The sequence below is a fragment of the Pteronotus mesoamericanus genome, unplaced genomic scaffold (genome assembly GCF_021234165.1).
Source record: "Pteronotus mesoamericanus isolate MK-2021 breed Mesoamerican mustached bat unplaced genomic scaffold, CSHL_Meso_final contig_202, whole genome shotgun sequence".
In the NCBI taxonomy this organism is placed as follows: domain Eukaryota; kingdom Metazoa; phylum Chordata; class Mammalia; order Chiroptera; family Mormoopidae; genus Pteronotus; species Pteronotus mesoamericanus.
Window position 1 is genome coordinate 2,091,132 of NW_026555086.1, and position 22,538 is coordinate 2,113,669.

Sequence of the window (22,538 nt, forward strand, 5' to 3'; positions counted from 1 at the left end):
ATGTCCAAACAGATGTGGCCGTGAGTGGCAGGTTTAAAATAAGGGAAGTTCTTGTCAAGTCTAAATATGCTAATCATTAAATCGATATGCAAAACTACAAAAGCATTTAATATAAAATAAAGCAACTATAAACAGTTATTTAACACTAGAAAAATTAAGAATTTAAATGTTTCACAAACTTCACTGGAATGAAAAGTTTGTAACACACTAATCTATTAGTTTCAATATTAAGGTTTATTTTTTTTTCTTCCAGAGTGAGGTTAACAATTTAAATAATTATCAGGATGTATAAATGAACATCCATTCAGATAAAACATTACTGCTTAAAAGTGGCTAAGAAATATTTTGCATGTAATAAATATATTTAATGTCTAGGTTAACAGGCACCATCTTGAGAGCAGAAAAGTGTTTTTTATAACCAATAAATAAATTACATTCAAGAAAACAAGGTGTTTATATCTGAAATATCATATATCCTTAAATGTTTTTCTTAATATAGCACCCAAACTTCCAAACTGTCTAGAAAGTATCTCCCAAAATATAACTCATACCTTAAGTCATAAAAATAAAGGCCAAGAAAAAAATCAATTTAAGAGAAAATTTACAGTTTATATTAATTCCCCATTCAATAAAATATCAATTGCCAATTTGTTAAAAGTAAATGAACTGTATATACGCAATGCATTAGTGCTGAAAATCTGAAATATATATTTTTAAAAGTCATTCTTTCTCGAAGTACTTAAAATATTGCATCTCTGGTGGCGAACCTGAAAATTATCAAGCATTTTATTTCCCTAGTTTTCATACTTCTGCTCCCATCCCTACCCCTTTAACCTTTAACAGTCATTCAGCTTTTTTTGCTTTTTTCTTTGTAAATACACTTTCTTATATCCCAAACACAAAACACTGACAAGACTCCTCGGGAACCAAGGAACCCCCAGAACAGTCCAAGACCACAGCTCCGCTCCCAAAGGGCGGCCCAGGCTCCGGGACGAGGGCCCCGCCGGCCCCCGCGGACGCGGGCAGAAGGCTCCGCAGAGTCCACGGCTGTCTGAGAATTCGCTGATGCAATCCTGAAGGAAGTTCCAACACATTCTGCAGACAAATATCAGAGAATAAGTCTTTGATTGATAATTTTTCTATTTATTTCTGCCAAGGCGACTGAAAACACGAAAGCCTTTTCATCAGAGAGGTTAGCATAGATGTCAATTTCCTTTTCCTGTTTTTCTGTTAAAAGAAAAAGGGAAGGAAAGCTTAATATAAAGGCAGCAGATGCAGTATTTTTGTCTAAAAATGTAAAGCTTTCAAATATTTCTTTAAATGACAATCTCATACAGGATACTCCAATGGACATTAAATGTTACAAAGTATTATGCTACTGAACTAAAAATTTTTTAAATATGACAAAGGAGTTACTGAAATGTCATGAACTGCATTCTACATTCTAAAGACTAAATGAAAACCATATGTATTTCTATATACCATTTGCTTTCTACATCATTTCTGTAAGAATCTCAAATACTTCTCTTCACTAGTATGAGCCAATCAAAATGTCTCAATCAAAAATGGGTTTTCTCACCCTAAAGACAGTCCCTCCTGAATGTCAACGGTGCCTTTATGACTCTATTAACTTCCTCACCTCAGCCTTTCTACCAAAAATAAGAATAACCAATATTTATTTGTTTTTCCTCTCCTGATTCCAAATGCATTCCAAGTTCATGGTAGAAAAATTTTAAAATACAGACAAAACATACATCACCTATTTCATAAACCAGCTAAAATCACAATCAACATCTTTATGCACAGTCTTCCCATTTTTTTTCAGGCTCTACCGTGATTGTACTTTTGTCTTTTCGTTGTTGTTGTTGTTTTGATTTTTAATCCAAGTTAAACATGCATATGCCTTACAGTCAAATCACTTTTACAGAGCTTGTTACCAAAACCAGAAGTCTCTCCCCGACGCACGTGTCCCACTCTCAGATGCAACCACGTTGTTTTTCCACTTGTTTCTTTTTGTTTTTACCTCTCTTTCTCTCAGCAACCTTTTTACATGATGCTACTGCTTGGTTTTTTGGCTTTAGGCATTATTAACTGACTTTCCACAGTGGGAAACTAAAGTTTTATTGCTTTTCATCTCTTGTCCCCCACCACACGCTTCTCTCACATCTGCCCATTATAGTTCTATCACAATTATGGTGACATTACTAATCAATGTTTACATTATTATAACTATGTAAATGATTTCACTTCTCGTGCACACTGTCTTCCCTGAAAAGATTCTCTTTTTACATCTGCTTAATTTTCATTACTAACTGAACCCAAACTTTCTCCTTGTATAAAACTTTCAGAATGTTTATACACATTAAGTATTATATCGATTTTATCTTCTTGAAGAAGTATCTCCAAGTCTTCTGATCGGCTCCAATCTGAAATGGCTGCTTTCTAGGCCTGCTGCACAATTACCACCGTGAGCTCGCTCTCTAGTATCATGCTGGAGATTCTCCTCGTCTCTCTCTCAAGTTGGACCCTGTGTCCCAGATCCCAAGATACTGTCTCGCTTTACTTCTTCATTTTGATGGCATGTATCTGGCAGCAGCTCTCTGAGAAAGGGAGTACAGGCAGCAGAGTTTTGAGACCCTGGATGCTGGAACATGTCTTTAGTCTACCTTCACTCTAATTCACAGTGTGGTTGACTAAAGACTAACAGATTTCTTCTCAGTATTGTGAAAGCAAACCACTGTTTTCCATCAGCTGATGCTACTGTTAAGAAAACCCAATACCCTTTTTAATAGATTTTTTTTAAATTATTGCTGAATTTACAGGAAAATATGTAGACCTTAAGCGTGTAACTGGAGGGGTTCTGATAAACACATGTCCATGTGACCCACATCACAGCCAGGATACAAAAATCCCTCAGGCCCCCGCCCTGCCAGCCCCTCCCCAGCAGGGTGATGCTGATCCTAGTGCCCTAGGAGCTTGCTCTTGAACTTCGTATCAATGGCATCGGATAGCATGTACTGTTTCACGTCTAGCTTCCTTTACCATGTTCTTGAAATTCACTGATGTTGTTCATATGAGTAGTTTGTTCCACTGTATTAATTCTAATGCCGTATTGATTCTTTTGCCTGTTTTCTCTGAACGCTTGAAGGAGTTCCCTTATTTAACTAAGCAGACATGACTTGTGGTAACACGCTTTGGCAGAACCTCCCCTTTTAGCCAGCCCCTGGCCATGCAGCGGGTCGACAGGAACACCCTGTAAAGTCCTCCAGGTTCGGGAAAATTTCTTGAGTTACCTCACTGACGACGCCCCCCCCCCCCCGACGCTCTTCAGCGGCGATGCCAATTACTTAGAGATGCTGGCCTCACACCGGTCCTTTGAATCTACCTTTCCCATTCTAGTTTTTTTATATCGCTTTTCCCTACTGCTCTACATTTTGGTACATTTCTTCAATTCCATATATAAGCCATTATGTGTTGTTTTTTTTTTAATTTCTGTAAATCATGTAACTACATATATACTTTTTTTTGAGAATCGTATTTTCAAGTTAATTTTCCAAGTACTTTTGACATCTGCAATTTCCTCTTTAAATATCCTTTTGTTCTTGTTTTATGACTACATCTTCACTAAGAATATTTATGAGAGTCTTAACTTTTTCTTCTCCACGCAAAAACTTGTTTTATCCCAGTTCTTTCCTTCCCTGCTGGTTTAGTCTTAGCCTTCCATACCAGATGCTTCCTCCCATGGGTCTGGGTAGTGCTCGGTGACACACTCACACTGAGGCGGGACCCAGAAAGCGGATTAGCTCCCGCACACACGTGGAGCCTGGCTGCGGTCAGCACTTCAGGATGTTCTGACTGGGCCACTTTTTCGTGCAATCCTTAATGAAATATCTTTCTGTAGGCCTTTTCTCTTAGGCTCTTCGGAGTCCCTAGGGAAGAGACTTCTGATCTCTTCCCTGGAAGATATAAAACCGACCTGGAGAACACAGCATCTACCATCTCCCATTCCCACCTGTTCCTCCGGACCTTAACGCAGTGCCCTCAATGGAGCCTGGCGTTCCCCAGACTGTCTTTGTCTTACCTTTTTCAAAGGATACATGTGGAGAGAGGGGAGGGCAGGACACAACAGCCTTGACAGGATATTTTGAACAAGAGTCTTTCAGACAGTATCGTTTTTAGCTCCACTTTCACCACTACACTTCCGGATATAAATGATACACTAACTCATCTTAAGGCAGTTGCGTAATAAATATGAGTTTCTTTCTTAGCTTTCTTTCCCCAAAAGAACTTAGAATTTAGGCTTCATAGGTATGCTCAGGCAGTTATCATTTTCCAGAATTTTACTGCTTCTCCCATTCCTTGTACTTGTGGGATTTTGCCATTTTTGAAAATATCCTTTTACTAGGATTTGGGGAGTGCGCAGAGCTACATGTGTTTATTCAATCCACTATCTTTAACTTGAACGTCTACATGAATTCTACATGTGCATTAATAAGATATTCAGTACTGCCCAAAATATTTTAGTCAAAAATATCACATTACTAATATCCAGAGTAATCATACTCTCCACATATAAAATGAACTTATGTTAAACCAACCAAAAGTTGTTATGTTTAATGAGAATTTTTTATGGTGTTATAAAGAGGAGTTATCTGGATGTATAACAAGCTTTCATTTTCTACGCTTTCTTCTTCCTATTCTTTTTCAAAGTAGAGAAAACAAGAATTGTGATTTTAGACATACTGTCAGGCAGTCTTTATTAAAATAATGGTAATCTTTGCTTCAACTGTTTCAAGTGCCCTATGCTCAGGGAGTCCATAAAAACTAAAGTAAATAGCTATGTAACACTAAGAAGCATATCGAAGAGGTCTATGCCAAAATATATAGACACTTGAGAAGTCCTGTTTCCTCTCTGCATTATATTCTGAGAACCTGCTCTGCCACAAGGGCTAGGCAGCACAGCCCAGGGGACAGCCTGGCCGCCACCTGTTTTTATCAAGTCTAACTGGCACCCAGCCATGCCCGTACATTCACATATTGGCTGTGGCTGCTTTCCAGCTACAATGACAGAGCAGAGTAGCTGTGACAGACGGGATGTCCCACGAGGCCTGATTTATTTATCTGGCTGCTCTTTACAGAAGCAGCTTGCTGACCATTCCTCCTCCCCACCCAGTCTATATTAAAAAGCTGTTTATTCTACAAAAGTTGCTTTGACCGCTTTCTTGTTTGTACTGAAAGCAAATAAATTAAAACATACTTTACTCTTAAGTTAGTATAACTTTTTTACAATAAACTAAAAATATGTGGAAAAAGGCAGAGCCAAGCGCGTGCTCCGTTCTCCACGGGCACACGACACAGAGGCCGACTCGGCCCCCGACTGAGGCCGCCGCCGTCTTCTCGGCCTCGCGCCCTCCGCCAGGAGCGCTCCTCCTCCATCCTTTGGGTTAGGGTCCCTTTACTTCAACGGAAAAGAATGTTCTGCTTTCCGGGCCAAGCACTATTTCCCCCTCTCCTTTTTTCTGTTGACTTTTCATTACCTAGTTTCCCTTCTGAAAGTCTTTAGCACAGATTTTCTGAACATCCCACTGTTAAAGCAACACATTCAAATGGAGAAAATAACTCAAACTCTCGGGAAGAGCAGCATAACAGAAGGAAAAAACAGTGGAATGACCCAAGGAATTAATGAATATCTAAGTACAGTCTTCATAGAATACAGTCAGACACAATATAAACCTTATACCGTATGCCTTTAGCCATACAATATTAAATCTTTACTTTGACAAAAGTTAAGAACAGCTCTACCAGTGACGTCATTTTCCCTAGCAAGAGTAACTTTTCAGATTAAAGCAGAGGAAAGTGGTAAACAGGTAAAAAATTCTCAATGTCTACAAAAAGAGAAATTTACACTTATTCTTGAATACTTGAATACCTAAGAATGAATACCTGAAAAAGTAGCGCACATTTCACAAATAATGTGAAATTATAAAAAGCATTTCACTGAAGAAATTCTTTTGATAGAAGTTTTAAAAGAATTACGAAGAGCAACTATCCCTTTTTTCCATTAACTACTAGCTCGAAAGCCTTAATTTAAAAAAGATATTTATGGGCATGGGGGATTCACTACACTAGTCTACTTTTGTGATCATTGACATTTTCCATGATTAAGTTTTTTTTTTAAAGATGTATAAATCTCTAATAGTCCCCCATGCCAGAGCAAACAGTGGTTTTCAACTGGTGCCTGGCTTCCACCCATAGGATGCAGGCTCTGAACCAGGTTACGCAGCAGGGAAAAAAATAAAAAAATAAAAGATGTATAAATCAAAGAAAAAGAGAAGTTCAAGTTTTAGTTAATAAGTAAAAACAGCCCTGGCTGGTGAGGTTCAGTGGACTGAGCGCCAGCCTGCAAACCAAAAGGTCACTGGTTCGATTCCCAGTCAGCGCACAGGCCTGGGTTGTGGGCCAGGTCCTCAGTAGGGGGCGCGTGAGAGGCAACCACACATTGGTGTTTCTCTCCCTCTCTTTCTCCCTCCCTCCTCCTCTCCAAAAATAAATAAAATCTTAAAAAAATAATAATTAAAAACAAGTCAATTGGTTGGAGCATCACCCCAATGCGCCAGCACTGCGGTTCCATCCCTAGTCTGGCACGCACAAGAATCAACCAACAACTGTGTAAGTGGAGCAACAATCAATGTTTCTCTCTCAATGAACATTTTTTAAAATTTTTTAAAAACAAGTTACTGGTAATACTAAAAAGGGAGACCTCTAAGGGGAAAGATGAATACATTCTGGACGAAGAAGAATTTATTTGACTACCCAAAAAGCTGCCTCAAAGTAGGGAGCACACAATGAGCAATTAAAAATTCATAGTTGGTTGGGTATTGTTCCACAAAGCAGAAGGTCGCAGGTTTGATTCCAGGTCAGGGCGTGTGCCTGGACTGCAGGTTCAGTCCCCGGTTGGGGCGCAAAGAGGAGGCAACCAGTCGAGGTTTCTCTCTCACATTGATGCTTTCTCCCTCCTTCTCCCTCTCTTCCCCTCTAAGTGTAAGTAAGATCTTTTTTTAAAAATTCATACTGAAGAACATTTTTACAGTAAGGTGAATATTACCTAATTTAAGCCTTTAGTTTTCCAATAATAATTAAATTTCTTTTTTTTTAAACAATCATCTACCTTAGATGAAACTCTTTCAAACTAAAATATGAGTGGTCATTTTAAGTCCAGGAGTTCAATGCCTGTCAAACACTTTCTTCACTATCTAATTAAGGTCTTAGAAAAATGTAATTGGAAAAAAGCTGCTTGGATTTATGCATACCTCTTTCTTCCTCATGTTTTTTGGCAGATGCACTTTTAGGTCTTCCTCTTCCTCGTCTGATATGATCTGAATGGCTGTTACTTCGAGACCTCTTTCTGTTCTCTAAATCCTTATTTCCTGTAGAATTTATCTTCTCTCTCCTAACTCTCTCTGTGCGCCTCCTCTTGGCCTCATGCTTGTTTTCTGTATGGATGAATAAAAGTGATATATTTTAGGGCTTAGCAAGAACTGTTTGCCCAAGTCTCGCTGTCCTCTTTTTTCTTTCTAAAAGCACTAGAGTCTGCTGCCTGGAGAACTTTATTAAACTGCCGTACAACCATGACATCTATGCATCTCACATCCACATGGAAAGAAAAGTTCACCAGAATGCAGATGGTCCACATTCACACACGAGGCAGGGGGAGCCTTGTAACAGAAGACACTTCATTTGGCACCTTTAATTTCAGCCTCTACAAGTCTGCACAATTCCACAGCAATCCTTCTGCCTTTTTCTCTCTGCTTCCAAGTTAAAAATGGTAAAGTATTAGAAAAGTAAAAAAAACAAAAAAAAACAAAACCCAAAACCATTCTTCTTTGCCACTATCCAAATTACAGATTGAAGTATGTCAAATATTCAGAAGCAAAACTGATCTTTACCATATTATATTAAGGTTATCAATAAAAAGCAAACAGAAAGCATCCAGAGAAAATATAAAAACACTAGAAAAGTAGTTTTCCCTTTAAGCCAGAGATGAGGTCATTTCTGACATTCTAAGAACATGATGATCCCTAAATGGAATAGCAACAGAGGAACTTTACTCAATATGGAGATGTAATTTATACAAAAAATCACCCTCTCCAAACAAATTAAAATGGTGGATAAGACAGGCAAAATTTAAAAAAAAAAAAAAAAAACTTGCTTTAATACCTATCTGACCTCAAAAGTAAAAAAGATGATTTCACAAATTCTTAAAATCACAGTGGAAAATCACAGGCAAAACAGTAAGAAAGAAAATTCACATCCCCAAAACTAAAGGGAACAATTTAAGAGACTATCTCTAAGTATGTTTATTAGGCTACTGTAAAATCTTTTAAAATTTTAAAGTGAAGTAGTAATAGTTGTTGCCAAATACGATATCCTTGAAGAATTAGTTAATTTTGTCTCAGGTTAGGCACACACCATACGATGCAAGAACATTTAGTTACCCCAGCCTGCAAGACAGCCGTCCAAGACAGCCGGGGCCCCGATGAAAGACACGAAGGCCGACCTAAAAGCGCTCCCGCTGACCGTTACAGGGCAACATGAACATCAATAAAAAACAGTAACTATAATAAATTAAAGTACAGCGAATAAATATACTTAAACCACATGACATTAACTACATAAACAAAAGCGGAAACGACGTGACCGCTGTAGGAGGACGCTGAAGACCCAGCTCACTATTTTGAAAACTTAAAAGAATAAAGCATTTATCCTGCCTTTCCCATTGGGTAACCACTCAATGAATAACCAAAGGACACACAGAAGTTTCTCACTTTAGAATTACTGTAGCTAAACATGAAGAAGGAATGATAAAATCAGAGTGTCATCATTTTAAACCTGAAACGGACTAAAGAATCTAAGTGCTAAATATCACATACAAAATATTATATACAAAAATTAACTCAATGAATTGCAGACTAAACGTAACAGCTAAAACTACATTTAATACTTATCAAAAAAAAGGAAAAGCTTCATGACATTGGATTTGACAATAGTTTCTTGGCTATGACACCAAAAAAACAGGCAATGAAAAAAACAGACAACTTAGACTTTATCAAAGTTAAAAACTTTTCTGCATCAAATGACACTACCAGCAGAGTAAGAAGGCAAATCAGGAATGAGGCAAAATATTTGTAAATACAGATGAGGAGTTAATATCCAGAATAAAAAGAACTACTACAACTCAACAACAAAAATCAACCCAATTAAAAAATGGGGAAAGACCCTGAATAGACATTTCTTCAAAGAAGGCATACGAGTGGCCAATAAACATATAAAAAGATGTTCAACATCACTAACCATTAGAGAAATGCAAATCCAAATCACAAGGTATCACTTCATACCCCTTAAAATGGCTACGATCAAAAGCACATAAAACAGTGAGTGTTAGTAAGGATGCGGAGAAATCGGAGCTTCCACGCACTGCCAGTGGCGCTGTGAAGTGCAGCCACTGTGGGAAACAGGGCAGTTCCTCAGAAAATTATCAGAATTACCAGATGATACAGAAATTCCACTTCTGCACATATAACCAAAAGAAATGACAACAGCGAATCTAACATATCTGAACACCCACCTTCACAGCAGCATTACTCATAAAGCCAAAAGGCAGAAGCAACTCCAGTGTCCATAGAAGCACGAATAAACAAAATAATTTTCAGGAAGGAAATTCTGACACATGCTACAACATGGATGAGCTTTAAAAACACGAGGCTGACTGAAATAAGCCAGACACAGAAAAGGACAAATACTGTCTGACTCCCCACACAGGAGGGAACTGCAATAGTAAAACTCACAGGCGCGAAGAGCGCCGCGGCTGCCTGGGGCGGGGCGGGGGCAGGGGAAGGGGCTCCGCCCGGGCGGCCCCCGGCTTCTGCTTGGGGAGACGGAGGGGCCATGGTGACGGCTAGGGGTGCACTTAACGCCCCTGACCTGTGCACTTAAAATGATTAAAATACTCAATTTTATTATGTAAATTTTACCACAATAAGATATGAAAAAATAAGATCTGATGAAAAAGAAATTAGAAAACAAGATGAACTGCTAAAAACTGAAGTGCAAAAGACATACATACTAAATAAAAGACAATGTCTGCAGACAGTGTTATAAACCGAGGGAAGGAAATCAATGAAATCTCCGAGAACACAGCAGAAAGACCAAACGAGAGGAAACGGGACAGTCCGTGAAGGGACACGAGCGCGCGGCCCTGGGAACCCAACACCGCTCCTGTAGGACGCAGCGCTGTGCCCGGCCTTCGCTCTCCCCTCCCCGTTAAGAACTGAGTCCTGTTCTGTTCAAGAGCGCCACGTGCCCAGCTAAAACACACACATTCCAAAAGAAGAAAATGAAAATAAAAATAAATAACACATACACACACATTCCAAGACTCCTGCAGGTGAAGTGGTTATGGAATTTAGTTCTGGCCAAGGACATGTACGTGGAACTGAGTAAGGCTTCCAGCAAGATTTTTTAAGGGGGTAAGAATGGCTGTCACGCCCCTTGTCCCTCTGTCCCTCCGTCCCTCCCGCACCCCCGTCCCGCCTGGAATGCCCACAGGGAGCCTCGGAGGTGCCGCCTCGCGGCTGGCCGAACGCCGCACCTCGGGGTGGAGGGAGCAGAACCCAGGGCCCTGGTGCTGGCACAGAACCCCCAGTCGCGGAGCGCCAGCTTCCCCCCTCGTCACTCACTGGGGACGGTGAACAACCTGTCCAGGCCACTGTCACCCAGGTCTGTGGTGGATGGTGACCCTCCTCTATCATCCGATGAGCACGTCAGAAGGGAAAGAAAGGACAATGGGGAAAAATAAAAAAATAGGAAAAAACTGCCTTAGGCTGAATCCGTGAGCATTCCACGGGAAGGACGAAATGCCAAGGGAAGAATGGGAACATTTACGTGCCAGTGCAGAGCAAAGGCATTCTCCACATGCAAGATGGGAAATGTACACCACGTGTTTGTCTTGAAAATTTTCCCAGGTCTGAAACAATTTCTGCAAAATCTGTTCCAGAAATAAAAACACATGGGTTAAAAACAGGGCGCCTAAGAACAAGCGGGAGTCCCCCTGGGGGACAGTGGAAGGGAACCTGAGCATCACCAACAGCTGCACCGCAGCAACTGACGTCAGCCTCCTCCAGAGGCCGGAGGGTTCTATTCAGAAAGGCCTTAAAGGTGAACAGAGACCGTTACAAAAACTCTGTGATTAGGAACCTAAAAGTGCAGGCACAGAGGTGAAGGATACAGTTTTTCATCTAAAAGTGCAGGCACAGAGGTGAAGGATACAGTTTTTCATCAAAGGGCAAAATAAAAATGGTATGATAGCCATGTTCCACACTGTAGCAATTTTAAGTGATTAGTATGTAGGAAACAACGTTTTTTGAAACAACAAAACCAAACTTTCATTGTCAAGTATTCAGAGTAGAGGGAGAATCACTGATTATGAATGGTCAATTATTATGGGTTTATAAAAGATACTGACAAAAATATTTCTCCGTTTTTTTTTCCTTTATCTTAAAGTGAATGTCATTTGTAGACTTCTTTGCTTATTAGCCTTTGCCTGTTATTTTCTGTAACCGATTCTGTTTATTTATATATATATTCAGCCAAAGTTCCATATATTTCTAGTGTCCTACCTCCCTATTTCTATGTATGTTATGAAGATTTAAATATATTAAGTATTGCCCTGGCTGGTGTGGCTCACTGGTTTTAGCACCGGCCTGCGAACCAAAGGGTCGCCAGTTCAATTCCCAATGTAGGGCACATGCCGGGGTTGCAGGCCAGGTCCCCAACTAGGGGTGCGATAGGGAACCGATGTATCTCTTGCACATGGACGTTTCTCTCCCTCTCTTTTTCCCTCCCTCCTCTAAAAATAAGTAAATAAAACCTTAAGAACTCTAGATTCTAGGTTGTGCGCATTTAAAACAGCCGGCAACTACTGTCAGACTGCTGTCCAGAAAGGCGGTGCCAACCTCAGCTCACCCCGCTGGTGTGGGTACTCGATCTGCCCTCTCCTGAAAGCACTTAGAAATCCATTTTTGTCAGAATGTTGGCAAAAAGAACGGTGTTTTAGTTTAACTGTATTTCCCTGATTGTTAGAGAAGTTGATTACCTTTCCAGATACTATATATTATCCATTTTCATTTCTTCTATAAATTCTCTGCTATGTAAACTGAAACGTTCTAGATCCCATTGACAAGTACTTGGTAAATTACAAAGATTTTAAAAACTATATTCTTCTAAATTCCCTATATACTATGGATTACCCATGGCAAATCTTAAGACATTTTATTGTAAAAATGAGTATATGACCGAGCTTTGTGTCTGTTAGACATTTTCAAAAGCACCTCATCTAGACTTCAGTCCTCTAAGGCTGGTATTATGAACCTCCCTGATGCACCAGTAAACAGCAGCGGCTCTCGGAGGTGAGTCACCTTGTTACAGTGACAGAACTGGAGTCTGAACCTGAAGCCGGGTCTTCCGGCCTCCACGTCTGTACTACATTGAACTGTTTTCCAGGCTTCGAATATTCTCAGCCCTTCTCCTTGAAACCCTTTCCTCCCTGGTTTCTATGGGTACAGTCTATCCCTGCTGCTTCTCTGTCCTCTGTAAATATTCTTCCTGTTTCTTTTGCTACTTTGCTCTTTTTCCTCCCTGGGATTTCTAGGCTTCATCTTCCCTTGAAGGTCACAAGGCCACTCCCACTATAAACCAACAGAATCTTAGGAAACTCCCAATGTAAAATAACAAGAACTGCTTCTCACCCATCACCATGACTTGCCTAGCGCCACCTCCGCTGGCTGTGCCCTTACAGGAGACATTTCTCAGTTGCCCTGACCTCCCCACCCACTTCAACCCAGTAAGACCAGAGCTTCCCAGAGTTCGGCTCTCGAACTCCTTCCTTTTCCTCCCCTACAGACTCTCTAGCACAAGTTCCTCCATTTCCATGAAGTCAACTACCATCTATTTGCTGATGGTTTTATACGTCCAAGCGGGGAACACATCCATGGATGACATTTCACAACTACTGTACATCCAAAACTAAATTCTTCACCTTGTCTTCTTTTACGTTCCCTTTCTAACCAGTATCCAAGTCTGAAATCTGGGAGCCATTCTAAATTCTTCCCTCTGGTTCAAATGACTCTGACTCCGTAACAGCTGTAGCGTCTGTCCCTTCTCTCTGTCCTTGCGGTGCTTCCTCCTTACCTTGTTTCTCAGCTGAATCATTTGCATACAGGAGGTCAAAAAAACTGCCGAATAAAAAGAATAAACACACCTGCCCCCCGCAGGGCATGAACCACGTCTTACTGGCTTTGGAGACCCAGAACGGAGCTGACACGCCATCCCAGCGCATCTGCTGCATGAGTCACCCCGGAGGTCCCATCCCTGAGTCACACTCCTAGAGAATGGGACCCAGGGGACCGCTGTTAACAAGCTCTCTGATGATGCCTGTAACCTAATGCAGTGACAGCCCTGAAGAACCAATACATTCAGTCCACCCTCATGATGAAAGGAAGCAACCCCTAAAAGAAGCAGAAATGGAATTCAACCACTTTCCTGCCACCTCTGCGTAGACCTAGGACACACGGCCCGCTCACAGACATAAACGGAATACGTGCGCTTTCTGCCGCTGTAACACCGGCCTCTGAGTCACCCTCACTCAGTTCACATACCGCCACAGCCCGCTTCCACCATGTGCCCCGCAAACTATGCTCTTGACAATAACCAGAACAATCTTTAAAACAGCAAATCAGAGCCCGCCATCTTCCCCTCCCCTGTCCCACACCCTAACAATAGTTTCTCCCCACATCTGAAGAACAAAATCCAAACTTCGCCCTCTGGTTTACAAACCCTACTTAATCTGATCTGCCTAACCCTCTGGCCTCATCCCCCACACTCCCCGCTGCCTACAGTGCAACCACCCTAACCCTTCTGTTCCTAAAATACACCAATCTTTTTCCAGCCTTAGAATTTCTGCACTTGCTATTTCATCTGTCAAGAATGTTCTCCCAGATCCGATCATGACTAGCCCCTTGTTCCTATTCAACCCTCCTCAAACGTCCCTTCTCAGAGAGCTCTTCTCCCGCCCTCCAACCACAAGCAGCCTTCCAGCCACCTGCTGGGACAGCACTCTCTCTCAACTTCCTACAAGCTCGGTCATCACAAGCTGACACTCTCCATTGATCTGCTCATTGTCTATCTCCTGCCCACAAGAATGTAAGCTCTGTCCTGACCAGTGTGGCTCAGCTGGCTGGGTGCAGTCCCGCAGAGCCCAAGGTCGCCATTCCGATCCCCGGTCAGGACACAGGCCTGGGCTGCGCGTTCGGTTCCTGGTTAGGGCACATACAGGACGCAACCTCTCTCACATCGATGTTTCTCTCCCTCCCTCTCTCCCTCCCTTACCCTCTCTCTAAAAATAAATGAAATCTTAAAAAAAAAAAAAAACCCGTAAGTTCCATGACAGCAGTGAATCTACCTCGAGAGTACATTCATTCATTATTTTATGCCTAAAGGCTTAAAACAGTGCCGAGCATACAGTAGGAGCTCAATATTTGTACTCAATCTACTCTTATTTGAGGATCATTGTAACATGAAGTTCTAACTGTATCAAAGAATAAATAAAATTTCATACTTTTAATAAGTTTATCCATTGAGTAAATACAATTTGTTTAGTTAATGAGAAAGTAAAATTCAAACAAAATTATTTTTTAGATCTTCTAAATCATGGAATTATAAATAATCAGTAAGTCTAAAAATTATATTCACACCAAAATAAAATTATATTTGTCCAGCCACTAGTTTAAAAAAAAACTTTAACGTTGTTACAAATTTTACCAGCATGAGAGGAAAAACCCCCACTGTCCACCAACCAGCGAACAGATAAACAAATCGTGGCCTATCCCTACACAGGATTATACTAAGCAATAAAAATTAATTCTTATTGATACATACAACAATAAGGCCAAGTCATAAACTATGCTGAGTGAAATAAGCCAGACAAAAATGAGTGTGTTATTATATGATTCCTTTTATATAAAGTTCTAGAATAGTGACAGAAAAAAGATCAGTGGTTATGTGGGAGGGGGGGTAGCAAGAATATCAAGAGGAACTAGCAATCTTTTGGGAATGAGAGGGCATGTTCATTATCTTGATTGTGGTGACTGATTGGTGTAAACACATGACAAAACTTATCAAACTGTACATTTTAACTCAGCAGAGGTCGCACTCAAAAAAACAAATGATGTAATAACCAAGATGAAGGCTTAAACGTTATGGCTTGACATTAGTCACATACAAATGTGCAGCTAGTCATGACCTTGAACCTAGGCACCTGATATATGCAACAATATTTAAGAAAAAAGTTTGTGGCCCCAGCTGAGGCGGCTCAGTGGACTGCCTGCCAGCCTGCAAAACCTAGAGGCCACCGGTTCGATCCCCGGTGGGAGTACATGCCTGGGTTGCTGGCTGGGTCCCTCACTGGGGTCGTGTGAGAGGCAACAGATCCCTGTGTCTGTCGCACGTTGATGTTTCACTCCCTCCCTTCCCTTCTCTAAAATAAATATTTTTTTAAAAAAGAAAGGAAAAAATAAAAATGCTTGTATCTTTTCAGATGATCAGCTGCGACCTATGCAGCATTAAATATGTGTGACTTACTGAATGTCAATTAAACTTTTTTTAATCAAATCAGATACACATCGTTGCATAAAATCCTTCAATGGCTCTCCATACTCCAGAAACAGAAAATTTGTTACAAGCTTTATCCGCATTATAAGAGATGACCATTCAAATAGAATGAACAGCAAACTAGTAAGCTGACTCCCAGTAGCTGGTAAAAACCAAACATGTCTCAACAGATTTTAATTTTTAACTTCAACAAAAATATGAATAGTAAATTCACAAAAAACTTAAATGCTTACATCAAAAAGCTAAAAATGTAATACACACTCAAATTACCTGTAGAAGGTGGTGATTTCTCTGGGTGCTTTGCATTTAAAAGTTTTCTGCTAATAAATATGTAACCACAGGGACATGATTTACATGCAACAGGAACCTGCAGGGAAAAAAAAAGAAAAATATATTGTTATCTTTTTCTACTGCTAAACTTCTCAGTGTTTACAGCCTCCTAAACTGAATGATAAAGTACCTGAAGTAAAAGTCAGAGATTTATTTAAACCCTACCTTCTTCTTACAACAAATTATTTGAGATGGATATTGTGTCCTATACATCATATTATAAGGCTTTACAATATGATCAATATAGTAAATGAACCTAAAAAACAAAAACAAACGAAACAAACTAGAGCAGGAACAGAGTTACAGAAATGGAGATCACATGAAGGATTATCAACTGGGAGGGGAAAGGGAAGAATGGAGGAAAAGGTGCAGGGACTGAAAAGCCTAATCGGTGGGCACAAACTAGACAAGGGGGTGTTAAGAGCAGTGTAGGGAATGGAGAAGCCAAAGAACTCACACTCACAACGCATGGCTGGGGGGAAGGGGGGTGACAGGGAAAAATTTCAGACAACTATAACAGTATAATCAAAATATACTTTAAAAATAAGAATTCTTAAGCCCTAGCTGGTGTGGCTCAGTGGATTGAGTGTCGGCCTGCAAAGCAAGGGGTTTCCGGTTCAATTCCCAGTCGGGGCACAGGCCTGGCTTGTGAGCCAGGTCCCCAGTAGGGGCGCATGAGAGGCAACCACACACTGATGTTTCTCTCCCTCTTTCTCCCTCCCTCCCCCTCTCTCTAAAAATAAATCTTTAAAAAAAGAATTATTAAACAGGGTGGACAATTTCAATAGCATTAATCTCTTAAATCATAGTATAATTTGGCTCTGGCTGGGTGGCTCAGTTGGCTGGAGCACCATCGCATGCACCATCACATACACCAAAAGGTTGCAGGTTTGATTCCCGGTCCAAGCATATACAAGAGGCAACCAATCCCTGTTTCTTTCTCACACTGATGTTTTCCTCTCTCCCTTCCTCTCTCTAAAATCAATACACATATCCTTGGGTAAGGATTTAAAAATTAAAAAGCATTTAAATAATAGTATAATTTGAATTTTAAACAAACAGCCCAAAATTCCTTCAAACCTCAGTTGCTGTGCCAAAGGTAATGGTAATGAAAGTTCTAATGCTACACTTTTAGGAATTTAAAATAGAAAAAAAATCCAAAATTCTGTTTACTGATGGCTTATTGTGTATCAATTTATTTCTTGAAAAATGTATTTAGGTTGTATGTTTTACAAGTAAAATAAGTAAAAAAAAAAAAAAAAAACACAACAGCAAAAAACTAAATCCTGGTCCCATATTGTTTCACTGATTTTAAAAGCGCTAAAAGAACCACATTATAGAAAACACATTTATATTCTTTGCGCCTAGAAGAATCAGTTAACTATAGTGGATGTGTTTGTTGTATATCACACAAAATTTTCTACAAATGAAAAAAACCCAGCTGCTTTAGTTTTAAAAATTAAAGCAAAACAGAAAAATATACAAAAGATACCAGGAAGTGAACAAGAATCATGAATAGCACTACACACAAAATGGCTCAGTAATTTGGGTTTAGTGGATGTGAAACTCCCTTGAAAATGAAAAGTACGTATTGTGGTTTAGATGTTTCACAACGGTATTTTCAATAGAAGTATGTAAAAGTGATGTTCTAAAGCAACTACAAATCAAGGCCTGTCTTGTTTGCTGCTCTCTGTACCAGTTTTTAAACTTACACACAGAAAGTCTGTGTAGTTACAATTGGAGCAATCTCCCCAAACTTTAAAGATTTTACATTTATATTTATAAACTAAATTCCAGTTTCATATTTGTCAAGCAACTTAGCCTGTATGAGCAGTATTCTGATGTTTAAAAAATAGTTTTCGGAATTACAGTTTTTTCTCTCGTTTATAAGCAGCTTGCATTTCCAAGTTATTAGGATGCTAAAATTATTTTTACAACTGTTACATTAGTAAAAGATAAATCCCTTTTAAGAATCACCGAAAGTCTTAATCAGCGCCCTGCGCGTTACGTTCGCCCGCGCGGAGGGGCAGAGCAGGCCAGCATCCCACGTTCCGCAGCAGCCAAGGCTGCCCCGGGGCCCGCCTCCCCGCCCCGCAGGCCGCCTCCGGCGCGGAGACGTCCAGGTTCACCGGGGTCGCGAGGCGCGGCCGTCCGGACGGACCCGCGGCACCAGGAGCACACGCGCCGGAGAGGCCCCCTCTGCAGGGACAGCGGACGGCAGCCCCCAGCGCGCGGGAGAGCCGCTCCCCGCTGCCCGCATCACCCAACCCGGGCGCCGCGCTGGGGCGGCCGGAGGGGGAACTGGGCGTGTGAAACAAAACGGACGCGGCCTTTCCCAACGGAGTGGTGACCGCGTCTCGCTGAGCCAGTCACGGGCCTCCGACAAGTTCACCGCCCTCTCCTCTTTCTTTAGCCAGGATATCAAAAGCAGCCTATTTCCCCCCAAACGCTGCTTTACGCCAAGTAAAACGAAGGTCAGGACCCGCAGTAACTCGTGACCTGCGGGAACTGCAATGCACAGCGCGCACCACGGGCACCTCGCGCTTCCGCGCCAGCGACGGCCACCAACGGACAGGGCTGAAAACAGACTCCTTCCAAGGCATTTCATCGCCAAGTCCAGCTTCGTCAGAATTGAACAAATGCGGCTTATTGGTAAGAATGGAAGCTGAGCTCTTTCTTCACTTTGGAAAACTCGACGAAGTTATTTTTATAACGCAGACTCCAACTGCTCACAGCAATAAACTAATTCCCCACCCACGATCGGCCTCCGATCAGCATCTCACCGCTGCCCACGGAAAGTAAAAGACACTGAATAAAACGTAACATTTTCTGATACAAGATCTGAGCAACCGCTAAGGCTACTCCTTCAAGGATGCACTGAAAGCAGCGAATTAAAAGTCACCAGCCATTTTAAATTACTCCCGATCCAAAAAAAAAAAAGGAAAGGGGGAGGAGAGAGGGAGTCATTTTGAAAAAATTCTCTCGGTGGAAAAGAAAAAACACACCCAGGCCCGCATGTTGGCATGAAATAAGAGCCTCGCGAATGGTTTTAATTGAGAGTTTTAAGTCATTAGACTGCAAGGCTTTGAGGTACGTCTCTTATTCCAGCCAAGAAGGAGGCGTGCTTCAACTACTACACAGCAAAATGAGAATTTTTAAATTACAGCTCCGCCGCCATTAATTCTGTGCAGAAAGCGAGCATTTAAAATGCACGAAACCACGTATGTGTTTTTTTTAAAATTCTGGCAGCAGGAACGCCGAGGGTTTAACAGAGGACCCCGCGGGGCGGGGGCGGGGGCGGGGGCGGGGGAAGTGGGACGGGGTGGGGGGCGGCGTGAGGAGCGCCCCCAAGGGAGGGCTTCAGGGGGGCGCCATTCAATCCAGTTCCATTAAACACAACGTAAAGGAAGAATTCACGATGATTTATGTCAGACATAGAGGAAGTACACTTAGGAGGAAAAAAAAGCCCTCCAAATTCATCGAAATTTAAAACCACTACGCTGCGGCCTCTTTTGTCACCTGCGGGCGCGGCGGGGACAGTCCGCGGTCCCCCGCACACGGACGACGGGAACAAAGCCGCCCTGCCGGGCCCGACGGGGCTTTCGCAGCCAGGACCACGCGACCCCGCGGGGCCGAGGGGCTCAAGGGCGCAGACCCCGCAGCCGTCCCCCCGAGCCGCCAGGTCACTCGGGAACGAGTCCACGCCCCCTTTCGCGCCGCCCGCCGCAGGACCCACACTCACCACCTCCCCGCCGCCAGGTGCGCGCCGGCCCGGCCCCGCCCCCGCCCCCGCCGCCCCCCATCCACCGCGGCTCGGCCCGCGGTCCCGCTCCGCCGTGGCCGCCCGCCCAACGGCCGGCGCACCCTCTGCCACCGGAAGCCAGCGCCGCGGCCTCTCCACAGCCAACCGCTGTTCCAACGGCCGCCCGCACATCGGCCCGCAGCCCACCTGTTGGTCGCATTCGGGGCACGATTTGGTGGCCATCTTCACTTTCTTGGCTCGACTTGCAGACATGCTCCCCTACCGCGACGGCCGCGAACGCGGCGACGACGGCGGCGGCGGCGGCGGCGGCGGCGGCTCGGGCTCCTCCCCTTCCACCTCAGCGGCCCGGCCTCCGCCAACCGGTCCCGCTACCCACACTGAGGGGCTACCGGGTGCGCGCGCGCGCCCGCGCGCGTGCGCAAGGCCGCGCCGAGCCTGCGTTAAGGGGGCGGGGCGCGGCGTGGCGTGCGCTGGCTCCGTGGGACGTCAGACCGCTCTCCCACCCACCCGACGCCGGCCCTCGAGTGCGTCCGGATTCTCACGAGAGCTGCTGGCCCGACCCTCTGGCGAAACAATGGCCCCGCCTTCTCTCGGTTCGGAGGCCTGAGGGCGCGGCTCAGGCAGGCAGTGACGAGCGTCGGGCTCGACCTATGAGAATACAGAATGCAGATCGCTGCTGGGCACGCCTCCTCCAAGAGGAAGGAGAACGCGGCGAGAGGGAGTGGAAGGTAGAGCGCCCAGCAGAGGTGTTGACGTTCACGTAACGCAATTGTTAGCAAGTCTAATTATTGAGCAGATGTAGACATCTGATGAGTCGGCGCCTCGAGATATAAAACCGGTTGTCAAATATTTACTGAGGGCCCATTCTGCCACTCAAATGTGAATACCAGGAGGTGCTGCCCTCAACGCGCAGTCCAGTGTAGACGACCTAACGTTGGAATCCAGAGAGTTGTGTTGTTGATGGGAAGTGAATCAGCTGACTAGAACGTTCTATAAAGGTTTAAAATACACCTAGCCTTTGATCTAGCAATCCCATCCCTAAGAATTTGATGGAGAGATACTCTTCACCCCGAGTCCGTTTGTGCAAAGATGGTGGTGCCCTTTACAACATTGCTTGTCAGAGCAAAATCACAAACAGCCCAGGTGTGCATCAACCCGCTTGAGAAATGCATACAACGGAATATGCAGCTCCTCAAAAGAATTAGATGTATATGAGGTGAGGTAACGACCTCAAAAATAGTTCGTTGGAAAAATAAGGTACAGAACACCAAAGAAATAGGAGACTTGTTTTTCATGCCATCACCTATTACATGACTTCAATTTTCTACTAGTTCAACCTAGTATGGCCCTTCCTACCCTCCACCCCACCCACCCTACCCCCTCGCCCCAAAAGAGGAAAAAGGGTTTGTACACAGCTCCTGAGGATGCCACCTGACTCACCGTTGAGGACTTCGGTGGTCCTAGGAGGCTCTCCAGAAGAGTTGCCTCCAAAGCTGAATCCCTCAGGATGTCAGGCGGAGTTGCCCAATCAAAGACGGAGACCCACGAGGCAGACGGGCAGTGTAAGCAAAGGCAGCTGCGAGTTGTGGGGCACACCAAGTGCAGGGCAGAGCGAAGGCGCGAGAGGTGGGCCGCATTCAGCTACGCAGGCTTTCCTTCGCTACCGTAAGAGGGAGTCATCCTGAGGGCAGTAGTGCAATTCCGTTTTCTTTCTTTTTTTAAAAGATTTTATTTATTCTGAGAGAGAGGGGAAGGCAGACAGGAAGAGAACCATCCCTGTGTGGTTGCCTCTCGTGCGCCTCCTCCTGGGGACCTGGCCCGCAACCCAGGCCTGTGCCCTGACCGGGTGTCAAATCAGCGACCCTTTGGTTCACAGGCTGGCACTCAGTCCGCGGAGCCACACCAGCCAGGGCACAGTACGCGTGTTATGTTGGGGAGTAACAGGATGAGATATGAAGGTAAGAATGCTTGGTCCAGCAAAATGACCCATCAGGTATCAGACCTGATGCACAGGGAGATATGGAGAGTAGAGATGGGCAGGATTAAAAAAATAAGGCCACGGGGAGCATTTGCGATCCTGCTCCCCAGTATATGTTATCAATTTTAGCTCACATAAACTCATAAAAAATATAAAGCCATGTTAGCAAAATTTGGGGAGCTATTTTGTTGGGGGTTAAGGGCGGTCAGGGACATTTCTGGGATGACTCTGTTTCTACTGCAAAGGACTGGAGGAATAGACCTCGATAGGCGACAACGATAGTACCTCAGTTTCCCCTGGAGGAGAATGGTGGAGGGCAGGAAGCAGGAACCAGACCCTGCGATCCAGACCCTGGGGAATTTTCTGAAGGTGTCATTTGAATAGACCTTTTTTCTGGAATCTCCCAAAAAGATCACTTGGCTGGGGCAGGCGCGACAGGTCTTTAACTCCGGGGGATGGGAGAGTTAAGTGGGCGCTGTGGTGGACACTGACAATGGCCGATGCAACTGCATGCAGGCCCCCTCCCCCAGCCACCTGCAGCGAGGAGCGGTCCTGCAGTGTTCTCTCTGGCCAACAAAATATAAACTCAAGTCTGCTGAGTGGGATTTTTGGAAAGGTTATAGTTCCTGATAAAAACAAATTCATATAAAAAATTTTGTCTTTTGCCTTTCACTTTTTCTTACCACCTGGAGCAAGACCATGAGGTCCTGCAGGAACCATCTTATGACCATGAGGTATTGTAGT

General features: G+C 43.3%; 1 protein-coding gene across 1 annotated transcript; it reads right to left on the reverse strand.

The window, feature by feature from the left end:
• Positions 1-236: 236 nt before the first annotated feature.
• Positions 237-20,290, reverse strand: CUNH16orf87 (chromosome unknown C16orf87 homolog). The gene is made up of 4 exons (XM_054570298.1): positions 20,003-20,290; positions 15,994-16,090; positions 7,311-7,493; positions 237-1,227 (listed from the first exon to the last, which is right to left on the reverse strand). Exons 1-4 carry the CDS (start codon positions 20,066-20,068, stop codon positions 1,109-1,111), a joined length of 465 nt encoding a protein of 154 aa, XP_054426273.1. The 5' UTR covers positions 20,069-20,290; the 3' UTR covers positions 237-1,108.
• Positions 20,291-22,538: the final 2,248 nt, after the last annotated feature.

Coding starts and splice junctions, on each gene's coding strand:
- CUNH16orf87 (XM_054570298.1), bottom strand. CDS start 20,068: ATGTCTGCAAGTCGAGCCAAGAAAGTGAAGATGGCCACCAAATCGTGC. Junction 7,494..15,993: donor GAAATCACCACCTTCTACAG/GTAATTTGAGTG, acceptor TCATCCATACAG/AAAACAAGCATGAGGCCAAG. Junction 1,228..7,310: donor AAAACATGAGGAAGAAAGAG/GTATGCATAAAT, acceptor TTCTTTTAACAG/AAAAACAGGAAAAGGAAATT.